At 39.4% G+C, this 12,474-nt stretch overlaps 1 protein-coding gene across 1 annotated transcript in view; it reads left to right on the plus strand.

The window, feature by feature from the left end:
* sestd1 (SEC14 and spectrin domain containing 1) overlaps positions 1-12,474 on the plus strand; it is a 92,491-nt gene that overhangs the window by 36,575 nt on the left and 43,442 nt on the right. Inside the window, 2 exon segments of the mRNA NM_001011359.1 lie at positions 4,505-4,613; positions 9,715-9,805. Coding sequence (NP_001011359.1) covers positions 4,505-4,613; positions 9,715-9,805 — 200 coding nt within the window.

The raw sequence follows: 12,474 nt of genomic DNA on the forward strand, positions 1-12,474 counted from the left end.
CAAGGAGGAAATGCGGTATGTGGTGGGGGAGAGGGTTTGACGTTGCGATTGGTATGGGGGTCCCAAGGCACCAGCCCCAGTGGGCCCCAGACACGCCACTCCAACCCTTTTGAATATGCAAAGGCAAGGCACGGGCTGTGACATTTTTGGGGTGGTAACCTCAGCGGGCAGGGCTATAACGCAGTAGTTGGCTGATCATCATGTCATTTACTTTAGAGTTCTGTTTGGATTACCTGATCCAGACAGTGCTTCCAAAAACCAGGCTGTCCGGGTTAAAACCAAACAAGTGGCAAACCTAGTGCTAAACCCGCAAGTTTTGGGTTGGCCTGCACAGCACTAGCGTGAACATGAAAGGGATTTCATATTTTAAGTGCCATTTGTGCAGGAATTGATGAGAATCATGTATAATCTCTTAAAAGCACTTCAGAATATGTTGGTGCTATATAAAGCGTAATTCCTACGGGTGGGTGATATCTGGCTATTTAGGTCACTTGGCCCTATGACCAAATGATCGAATTAGAGTGACGGGTATAGGCGCCATCGATTTGGGGACTGCATCAACGAGCCAATGTGGCCCCTGATCTGACAAAAAAAATCAAACCTGCTCGATCCAGATCTGCCCGATTTCAGGTGAGATGTCAGTCGGGTAGGCCCATCGTTAGTGTCCATACATGAGCAGATAAGATGCAGAATATATAGTGATGAGTTGCAGGGAATTGCTCTTCGTGCGTTCCCATTTAGATACAAAAGTGGGAGAGTTTGTAAGAAATGTCTGTCAGGAGCCAAATCACTCAATAGAGCTGACTAATTGTGGTAACATGATGTTGTGTTCAAAGGCCGTTTGTATCTAAAATATTTGAATAACTGAGCTTAAAATAATCCAGTGCACTTGTGATAATGCATCATGGCCTGTGGCATGTGGGACTAACACTGACCCTGCAGTACATGAACTGCTGTTTTTCCAGTGACTGCTTGTAGGTAACCTCTGTGGTGGTGTATAAAAAAAAAAAAAACTAAATAAAAATAAATGAACTTTATCTTAATGTTCATTGGCATTCTTTTCTACCTGTAAAGCTGCATCCTTTACTGTATTTTTCTGGGGGTGTTAAGCTGGCAATACATGGCCAGATTTGGGCAGACAGTTTTGACCATACTGCCCCATGTTCTGCGCATACATGGTGAGTTGGGGGGTTGTTTAGATGGATAGTTCAGGAGGATTGAGGATAGTTTGCTCTAACCTCAGCTTTTCTTCCAGAACAGTATTGCAAAATGCCAGAGTGCACACCTCATCAAAACAACAATAATAGTAGAGGTGTAGAACACTGACGAAAACCCATTCAGCTACTCCAAATATAATCACAAAAGAGAAAAATTATCTGCACACTCAAAAGAAATACAAAAGAAAACATTTTTATTAATAACATAATAAAAAAAAATTATTTTGTATTTCTTTTGAGTGTGCAGATACTTTTTTTGCATTTGTGTTTCTTCCTGAACAGAGCAAAACAAAGGTAGCTATATATTTCTATGGCCCCTCAAACAGGATCTGTCCATTTGGCCAGCAGGCTGATCACCCAAGGACTTTTCCAGTTGAAGTGCGTATGGCCACCATTTAACCTTTAAATTAACTTTACCATGATGCAGACCGTGATATTCCGAGGCAGTTTGCATTTGGTTTCATTTTTTATTACTTGTGGTTTTTCAGTTTTTTGGCAGCTCTCCAGTTTGGAATGTCAGCAGCTATTTAGTTGCTAGGACCTGCTTGCCTTAGCAACCATGCAGTTTGAATAAGAGACTAGCATATGATTAGGAGGGGAGCGGAATAGAAAGATGAGGAATACAAAGTTACAATAATAATAAGATTGTATGTTTACAGAGCAATAGTTTTTAGCTGCCAGGGCCAGTGACTCCCATTTGAAAACTGGAAAGATGTAGAAGAAGAAAGCAAATAATTCAGAAGCTAAAATAATGAAGACCAATTGCAAAGTTGATTGGAATAAGACTTTTAATTATATATAAAAAGTTAACTTAGAAGTGAACCACCTCTTTAACCTATGAATGCCACAGTTTCTAGCTACCAGATAAGGTGTGCTCTGCAGACAAAGCAGTATATTTCCCCTTTGTTATTTCATGTATATTTCAGACACCAGTGTTACCTGCAGTAGAAATCAGAGCCAGACGCTGTTCTGTTTCAGCCCCATGGGACCTGGTGAGAAGCTACTCAAACTAATTATCTGTATTCTAGACTTATGTGCAAGGGAGCTTTTTTAATGACTATCTATCTATCTACACACACACATATATATATCAGAGACCTAAGATATTTGAGGACATGTGTAGCTGCCATATAGTGTGTAGGTATACATACAAAGTGAATTCATTTTGTTTCTAATGGATAGAAGCTGCATATTGATATGTTTACTCCCTGTTGGACAATGCATTGGCCATAAAATGTGATCGAGGATGTTTGGAAACCTGATTTTAGGGACGTTGTCTATATACGAAGCACAAAGGCAGCACGTAAAGCTTCACTGTAAGGCATCCAAGAGTCTGTTCAGCTTTATGGAATGAACTTAGCAACACCACAAAAGCATGACAGCTGGCACGGACTGCTGTGTGGCTGCTCTCTGCTCCGTGGCCCAGTGCCACATTTCTGTTCTCACTTTTTCAATTGCACCTGCTTTTTTTTATAGTTTGATGGTGCTCAAAAATTTGACATTATTCATCGGCTATTGAGGAAGAAAGCAATTTACTTTCCACTGTAGCAAAGCACCTGCTGTTGTTTTTTCCTCCCAGAATCCTTTGCTGTAATTGTCTTGCAGAGCATTTGGCTACCACTGTGTTGTGTCAAAGGCTGCTACGATGGCATTCTGACAGTGTTGCAGCTGTAAGAATAGCCAGGAAAAGGAGAGGGTGGAATTTAAAGAGACAGACAAACTGCTTTAAATTACATTTTCGAATATGTTTAAATCATTGAGAATTAAACATTGAGGGATGGTCTTTAATTTTACTTGGTGCATACCGTAAGTTGCAAAGGGTCATGTATGGATGCAGTTACCTCTCAGAATTGTGTTAAAGGAGAAGGAAAGGTAAAAACTAAGTAAGCTTTGTCAGAAAGGTCTATGTAAATACAGCCATAAGCACTCACAGAAAATCTGCACTGAGTCCTCTATCAAAAGAAACACAGGATTTATTGTCTTCTTTTTTGTAAACCTGTTCTTTGGTATCAGACTTCCTTTCCCAGAAAAATCCTTCATTCCTGGGCCCTGAGTTTACACAGCTTTCTCCTCTCTCCCTTCCCCGGCCCCCAGCTCCCATAAGAATTCACTTTCCCTCCCATCAGAATGTGTGATTTATGCTACTAACTGCTAGAGCTACAGTAGGAAGCTAAGGGAGACCAAGCTGAAATGACAGCTGCTATCGTAAACAAACGGAGGGAGCTTCTAGGGCTGTTTACTCAGGTATGGTAAAGCTTTCTGCAGAATAAATATATTGTTCTAGGTGGCACTAATGTGGCAAATCTATTGGCAGTAAAATGCCAAAATGCCTTTCCTTCTCCTTTTAAGCAACTGAGCATCCATTTTACTGTTTTGCACCAAAATGCTCTGTTGCTTGCATTGATTATACCTGCAAATTAGGGTCTCTTAAAGGGGGTTGTTCACCGTTTCAATAACTTTTACTATGGTACAGAATAGAATTTGTCTTCATTGTTTATTTTATATAGGTTTTTTATTTATTTGCCTTCCTCTTGTGACTTTTCTCAAATTTCAAATGGGGGTCTCTGACCCTGGCAGCTGAAAAACTAAGGCTGCAGTTCTATTCTTTATTAAGAAAGCCTGCTTGGGAAAAATCTCAACAATCAAGGTAGTTTTGCTCAAAACCCTGCTTGAGTTACTAAACTCACACAGAGTTTCCTTTATGATTTGCTCAAGCCCGAAGGTTAAATCAAGCATGTATGTGCCCCTTATGGTAGCCATACACTGTAAGATCCACTCGTTTGGCAAGGGGAGGCCCGTTGTCTGTGCCCATACACAGCAGATTAGCTGCCGAATTGGTCAAGGACCAACATCGGCATCTATGTGTATTAGCACCTTTATTTTATTGTTTCGTAGAACAAGAAGTAAAGAATAAAAAAAGCAAACTACCCCAGTAACAGGGGATGATGTAAATGGTTAATATTGAATAATTTACCCAGCCAGCTTTACAGCACAAGCTACTTATGTAATCTAAATGTGTCCATAATTTGTTCAAATATAAGATTTTTTTTTTTTTTTTTTTTAAATGTATGTTTTTCAGCTTTTTAAGTAATTTAACTCTGCATGCTTCCCATTTCTTTGGAGAGATGGGAGTTAGATAAATATTTCTGAATGGCTCAAAGATGCTACATTACTAAGCTCTGCTGACTTTCCTTTTATTTCTTGCTGTACAGGTGGAATTTAGCTTTGCAGCGTTGCAGAATGAAAAGGGCACTTTCCTGCAATTGACATTTAACTTTCTTTTCTAGGAGGAAAGGACAGAAGAAGTGGCCTCATTCTGACAATCCCACTGTGCTCGGACCAGACCAGTATGGATGAGCTCAGTGTAACCCTGGATTACTTGCTCAGCATCCCAAGGTGACTTTCACTTGCATAAACTACTGTGAACTTCTGTTTGGCCTCAGAAACCTTCTCCTAAGGTGCTTCATCTTTCATAAGATACTGCACTCAATGAGTGCATCCTATAGTATATAAGTCAGGACCACCAAGTGCAGGGAATAGAAAAGAATGTATAGCACAATAGTAAATACATTTACAAATTCCTCAAAATTATTTAAAATGTTAGTTTGTACTAAAAACTAGAAGCTTAGAATTAATTTTGCTAAAATATGTGGCTTTACTTTCTCTCTAAATTATTATTTTAAAAAAAGTTTATAGTTTTTATGAAACCATGGGGGAAGCCATTCAAATTGAAATAGGGCTTAATGACACAGGATGCAGTGCAGATATCAGATAAGCTGTGTAATGGTGGCCATACACATTACAATTATGACTGTGAGGAAAGATTATTTGTCCATTCCATTCAGAGCTGAATCATCAGATACATAGGGTAAAATTCTTTTGTTTCTCCCTATCTGATGATTCAGCACTAAATGTTTGCAAGAGCAATTTTTTCTGACCTGCCTGATTGACAAGACGACTGATATCCAAGGCTTTTGCAGATATCAGTCACCTTGTCTCCTCATCATTGTTTTGCTGTCCCGCTTTACTAAAGGTCTGCAGCTCCTTGACTCTTAAAGGAACAGTAGCACCAAAAATGATTTTTTTTTTTTCAAGTAATTCAAATATAATGTACAATTGCCCTGCACTGGTAAAAGTTGTGTGTTTGCTTCAGAAACCCTACTATAGTTTATATAAATAGGCTGATGTGTAGCCACGGGGGCAGCCATTCAAGCTGGAAAAAAGAAAAAAAGACACAGGTTATATAGCAGATAACGGATAACCTCTGTAGAATACAATAGTGTTTTATCAGTTATCTGCTATGTGCCTGTGCCTTTTCTCCTTTGAATGGCTGCCCCCATGACTACTCATCAGCTTTGTTTATATGAATTTATGGGGCAAACACACTAGTTGTACCAGTGCAGGGTAGCAGTACATTATATTCTAATTTATTTTATATGCTTTTGTTTTTTGGTGTTACTGTTCCTTTAACGCTGTGATATCACCCCCCTACCTTTCCCCCCAGCAGCCGATCAGTAGAACAATGGGAAGGGAGCAAGATAGCTGCTCCCAGTAGATATCAGAATAACACTCAATAGTAAGAAATCCAGGTCTGGCTTGGGACTCCTCCAATTACATGGGAGTAGGAAAAACAATAGGTTACCTTAAAGCAGTTCTAATGTGTAGTGCTGGTTTCTTCTGAAAGCTCAGCACTAAGATGGCTGCCTACACACCAATATTACAACTAAAAAAAAATGTTTTGTTTTTTTTCAATAACATTTTGAATGATAGAATTATTTACTATGTAAACAGTGTAATTTAGAAAAAAAAAAGTATACCATAAAAATCATGACAGTAGCCCTTTAACTTACCCACAATTCCTAAATTATGGGCAGAGGATTTGTGGGTAATAAGTTACATGTATGGCTTATGTTTACTTATATTTACCATATAGGGGGAAATAGGTACATTTACATATGATTTTTGTTGTTGCCCCCCTTCCTCTGAAAAAGTACAGAATCTAAAGTAGACTTGGACACTGCCATCATTTTTAGGCGCCTGTTTAATCTCTATCTTCCCCTCTCGTAACCTAACTATTGGATTCCTTTTTCTTAGCAAACTAAAGTTCTCACCCAAAGTTCCATATTTGGGCAGAACTGATAGGAGTTTTCTTCTGCAGTAAAGTTTTGAGACTCCCCTGTAGACAATCTAAATGTAAGAGTAAAACTGTGATGATGTAGTATTCAGTCCAAATTCAGTGCAATAATATCTCTGTATTAACTCTTTCAGTACTAAAAAGGGAAGCAATGCGGCTAAAGAACTGTCAGTTGGATTTAGTTGTCCTATAGTTTGAATGATAGTGATACTCTACATGGGGTCTATTATCCGGAAACCTGTTATCCAGAAAGTTCAGAATTATGGGAGGGGCATCTCCCATAGACATTATTTTTGTTAAATAATTAGGATTTATAAAAATGATTCCTTGTAATAATAAAACAGTATCTTGTACCTGATCCCAGCTAAGATATACAGTGAACCCTTTAAAATTTTGGAGACTTGTAACCTTTATCAGCTTTATGGGCATCAACAACTCTTTTTCCTCCAATACCTCCTTTATTTGAGCCATAATACATATCCACAAATGTGTTGTATGTGTGATCAGACTTTGCTGGGTTCCCGTTCTTTAAATAAAACAGGGTCTCTCACTTACTCTCTAACTAATCTACTTTTAAGATGAACTTTATAGCGAAGATTACAAACTTTCAAGCACTGCTGTAATTAATCTTTATTGGAGGCAAAACAATCCTGTTGGGTTTATTTAATGTTCAAATGATTTTTTATTAGACTTTAGCTATAGAGATCCAAATGATGTAAAGAACCCTTATCCAGAAAACTCCAGGCCAAAACATTCTGAATAACAGGTCCCATACCTAGATATACCAAAATATCAATTTATGCAAATTACGCTATACATATTTTAAAAAAAGATTATTATCCAATCAAGTGGTTAAAGCGGTATTTTACCTTTAAATTAAGTTTTAGTATGATACAGACAGTGATATTCTGAGACAATTTGCAATTGGACTTCATTCCAGGATGGAATTTCAGCAGCTATCTGGTTGCTAGGGTCTTGGCACCTATCAACAAAGCGGTGGCTTTAGTGAGAGACTGGAATAAGTATTGGAGAAGGATTAAATAGGAAGAAGATAAGTACAGGTATGGAACCTGTTATCCAGAAGGCTCGGGACCTGGGGTTTTCCAGATAAGGGTCTTTCTGTAATTTGGATCTCCATGCCTTAAGTCTACAGAAAAATCATTTAAACATAAATGAAACCAAATAGGATTGCTTTGCCTCCAATAAGGATACATTATATCTTAGTTGGGATCAAATACAAGATGCTGTTAAAAAGTAACAGTAACAATTAAATTGTAGCCTCACAGAGCTAAAGATTTTTGGCTGCTGGGATCAGTGTCCTCCTTTTGAAAGATGGAAAGAAATATAAGAGGAAGGCAAATAACTCAAAACCTATAAAGAAAAAATGACCAATTGCAAAGTTGCAGCAGGACACTACATAACATTAAATCCTTTTAACTTCCCTTCTGCATCTGTCAGAGTGCCTCTTGCTGATTCTATCCTTGCATTCTCTCTAATTCTCCCTCCTTGCATTCAAGACTACAAATCACATAGGGAGAATGCTGTATAAACATGGCAATACTTGAAGCCTGGCCTGGTAACTTGGGGCTGCAGTAGAAGCAAGTAGAATTGCTTTGAGGAGCTGTAGCATTAACAAAATACAGGTGTATACCAGAAGTTATGAATATATTACTTTCTCAGCACATTTATATATAATACATACATTCTGTGATTGTGTCATATAGATTTTACGTTACATTTGCAATGTGTATTTAATCCTTTCCTGTTCTTTTAAGTGCCTTGAATCAGGACAGTGTAGCACAGATGGTGCCTGAAACAGCCCCAAACAAGTTGTTCTATTCACAGACCTGCTTGGAATATAAAACAATAGCAGCTGGAAAGCAGCAATGTCTCCCTATTACCATAGATGAATATTCCCTGCTTCCTTTTACTTTAGCTATTGTTCAATTAAATTCAGAGCAATGTTTTAAGTTTGTGATCTTAAAGCTTCTTTTCCCTGGGGAAAAAAACATTTCACAGTACTCCGGCAACTGATTATGTTGTGGATCTGTCCAGGCTCTTCCTTGTGTATAAACAATTAGACCATAATGGAGTGGGCAGTCCAGGCACTGTGAAAGTTTGCAGCATCGTTTGAGGGTCATTTGTTTCACATAATAAAGCTGAGACTTAAAGCCACAGTCCATGATAGACAGTTTGGAACTTGACTGTCCCTGCTTGTATTTGACTGCCCTTGTGCCAACAGCCTGCCAATGCAAATAAAGCAAAAAAGTGCCTAAATTGGGGTGCAAAATTTGGAACAGAGGGCAGGAAGGACTAAGCGGAGCTGGGTGCCACAAGTGTCGGACTAGGGTGTCCAGGCCCACTGTGCTTAACTTCCCAACCAACAAGCACCTCCTCCAGTGGTGCTCCCCTGGATTAACAAACAATTCACAGCAGGGAACAGCGTGGGACTGTAACCATACTTGTGAACATAAATGAGCCCTCTTATGTCTTGGCTCTACATCTTGTGCTGGATTAAAACTCTTGGGGACTGGTAGGGTGAAGGAGACGGGGCTCCTATGTGCCCCTTACGCAGTGGTCCCCAACCTGTTTTGCACCACGGACCGGTTTCAACAAAGACAATTTTTCCAAGGACCAGGGGTGGGGGTGGTACAAATAGTGCATAGTATATAATTTAATTATTACATGTATAATGTAAATGTAATTATTACATTTTATATTATGCACTTTATTTTTATTATTATTACATTATAAAATATTATACAGCTCATCATAATACAAAATCAGTGGGAGACCTGAGCTTGTTTCCCTGCAACTAGATGTGCCCAGCTCCCTTCTTACTCTTCTTACTCCCACCTAAGTGGTGACATCCCCTGCTGCTTAGTATGGAGCTTTAAGTACTTTGGGACTTGTCACAATCAGTAGAAAGCTACCTGGGCTTCGCATAGCTGGTGTCATGGCTGTGTAATACATCAGAGAGTTGGGATCACAGGTAATTGGGACCAGAGGTGGCCCGCTTAAGCACAGCCCACGGCCCGGCACTGGTCCCCGGCCCGGTAGTTGGGGACCCCTGCCCTTACGAATTCAACGCTTATGAAGGCAGGCACCCTGCCCTGGTGTCTGAGGTGCCGACTGCAGGGCAGGGTGCAAACTGCAAAAAACAGTTATTTGTTGCACTTTGTACCTTTCTTTACTCTCAGTAAATGACCCTTTATACCTTCAAAGGACTCTTTCATGCTTCCAAATAGAGTAATTCTGTCGTACTGTTCCACATGCCCCTGGTAATAGTTGGCAGCTGTCCATGATGACGTGTAGGCATTTTGGGCTTACCCTGGATAAAATAGATTTTATTTTTCTTTCTAGTGACAAGTGCAAAGCAAGAGGGTTCACAGTTATCGTGGATGGAAGGAAATCACAATGGAATGTGGTGAAGACTGTGGTTCTTATGCTACAGGTAAATGTGCATATTATTTACACTCTTTGAGGTAACTATTCCATCCCACTGGATGAGGTAAGTTAAATAATAAATACATTTTCTTGTAAACTGACATTTTTTTCATAATAGATTGATCAGTGTAGGGACCCATAGTTCTCCTTATCAACCAATAAGACAATTCACTCATGTGCATGTAAACAGAACTGTCAACACTGGATAGTCTGCCCCAAAATGTTATGCTTAACATTAACTGAATACAAGCTATTTCTCATTGAAATTGAATTGAATTATTAGCTCTAACACAAAAAGATATTATTGATACTCTTTCAGCCTCCCATATATAATATAATAAGAGTTACTTAACACTTAAGGGCATAATGAGCTGGCAAAAAATTAGCAATAGAAAAACAGAGTGCCGCACACACAGGGACTTAAAGGAGAAAAACGCCACACTTTTGGCTCACCTAATCAAATATTTACTCAGTCACACTTACTTCACATTTTCTAGAACAGGCAGCCATCTCTAAAAAGGTATTCTCCCTTCCTTTCCCTCCTTGCTTCATACTTCACATGTGTTTCATTCCCTCCCCCCCTCCCCTCTGCCAGATCTGCTTCTGATTGGCTGGTGGGCATGTGTAGCTCAGAACAGGAGACAGGATCAAGTTTCACACATGCTCAGAGAATAGGAAGGCTGCCGCTGGCACCTACAGGAAGGGGAGAGAGATTTCAGTGATGTCACTGTAGTCTTCACACTGCTGTAGGCTGCCAGCACCATATCTCAGAGAAGCAAGCAGGCATCTGGGAATTTAGATATGCAGTAAGAACTTACTTACTTACTTTTAATTTATATTAACCTTTCATTGTCCTTTTAAAGAAAAATCAAAACAGTGCTAACAGTGCTCTTGCTCAGGGACATACCAAAAGACAGTGTACAAACAAACCCCTTAAATACTCCACTGCAAAAAAGGGCGCCAAAACACAGTGACCGTACCCATAGCAACCGCTATATACAAATGATATAGGGAAATAAACAATGTAGTGAGCAGAGAAATCAAAGGTAAATAAAAGAAAAAAATATAACGACTCCTCTTATTGTTAATCACTAGTACGGCATTGAAATGGTAAGTAGAGTATCACAAATGTAACAAATAAGTGTGACAGTAACAGATACTGAGAACAAAATATAGCTGAAAGATCAATGTGTAACAAGACCAGGGTATAAGCTGATGTGGAACACAATGCGGAGAAAGATAGGGCCCAAAAAAGAAGACCTACCCGATCACTGCTCTAGGAGAGAGTGATAGAAGCCCGGACACCACCGTAATGGAGGATTAGGACGTCATTATGTGGAGCCGAGTGCCTCGCCGTTGCCATGACACTAACCGGAGGGAGAACCAAGTGGTGCGAGAAGCGCATGCCATATAGGGACGTGAGTCAAAGTGATAGGGAAATATAGAATCCAACTAAAGGGCCTGCATGGCAGCTAGATCTGCGATCAACTGGCATAGATCTAATCAAGTCAAAGTGTGTAGTCAAAGTGTGTCAAACAGAAATTTTGGTGAGCTGGCGGGCAGAGGGAATTTGAAGCGCGATGCACATTACTTTAAGGGCTATGACACACGGGGAGATTAGTCGCCACGCTACAAATCTCCCCCAAATGCCATCCCACCGGCTAGAATGTAAATCGGTGGTGGGATGTGTGTCACTGCCCTAAGACTCACGGGGGGATCAGATAAAGATGTGACATATCACAAGGGCAGATACAGATCAACCCAGTATTAAGGAACTGGCTCATATACCCATTGTTATAATGGCAACGTGTATGGCCACTTTTAGGCCCCAGTTGCTTGGCCAATTTTAGTTTGCAGCAGTGATCAGTTTATTTTACAGGAGTGTTGTTTTTTTTGTTAGCACTCATATTCTTCCTGTTTCCAGGGCAACCCCCCTGTTCTGGTCACTGATTGCACCATTTCAAATATAACAAGGCTTTTATTTTATTATTCTTGTTGTCAACTACCTATTTATTCGGACACTTTAATATTTATCTTCCAAAACACAGCATAGTTGCTAGGGTAATTAAGCACCAGCAATAAGGTAGCCTTTCCGTAAATGGATTCTGTTATAATTTTTATGGTATAGTTTTTATTACTAAAATACACTGTGTATATTGCAAATAATTTGTTCTACCATTTAAGGTTGCCTTGAGAGGCGACTAATCTCCCCGTGTACCCCTGCCCTAAGAAGGCTATGCCAGTGGATCAATGACCTAAAACAAACTTGACAAACATCCAGTAAATCTTAAGGATAAAACAATGGGCTGTTCTAAACTGGCCAGCAATGAGTTAGATCTAAATCCTATTGAACACTTGTGAAGAGACCTGAAAACTACAGCTGAGAGAAGACATCCTTCAAATCTGGATGAACTGGAGAAGTTTGTTATAAAAGAATGGTGCAGACTGCCATTAGAGCGATGTAGAAAGCTCATTCTTGGCTATAGGAAGAACCTCATTTTATTTTTCCAAGGGATATGCTACCAAACATAAAAGGGAAGATTTATCAAAGTGTAAAATTAGAGCTCACCACAGAAAAATTCACCCACTTTCTATGTGTTATTTGTTTATGGGATTTTTAGAAGAATATTTATCAGTGGGTGAAACCTATAATTCAAATACTGTATGCTTCTAAAA

Source organism: Xenopus tropicalis, chromosome 9, assembly GCF_000004195.4.
Source record: "Xenopus tropicalis strain Nigerian chromosome 9, UCB_Xtro_10.0, whole genome shotgun sequence".
NCBI classification, from domain to species: Eukaryota; Metazoa; Chordata; class Amphibia; order Anura; family Pipidae; genus Xenopus; species Xenopus tropicalis.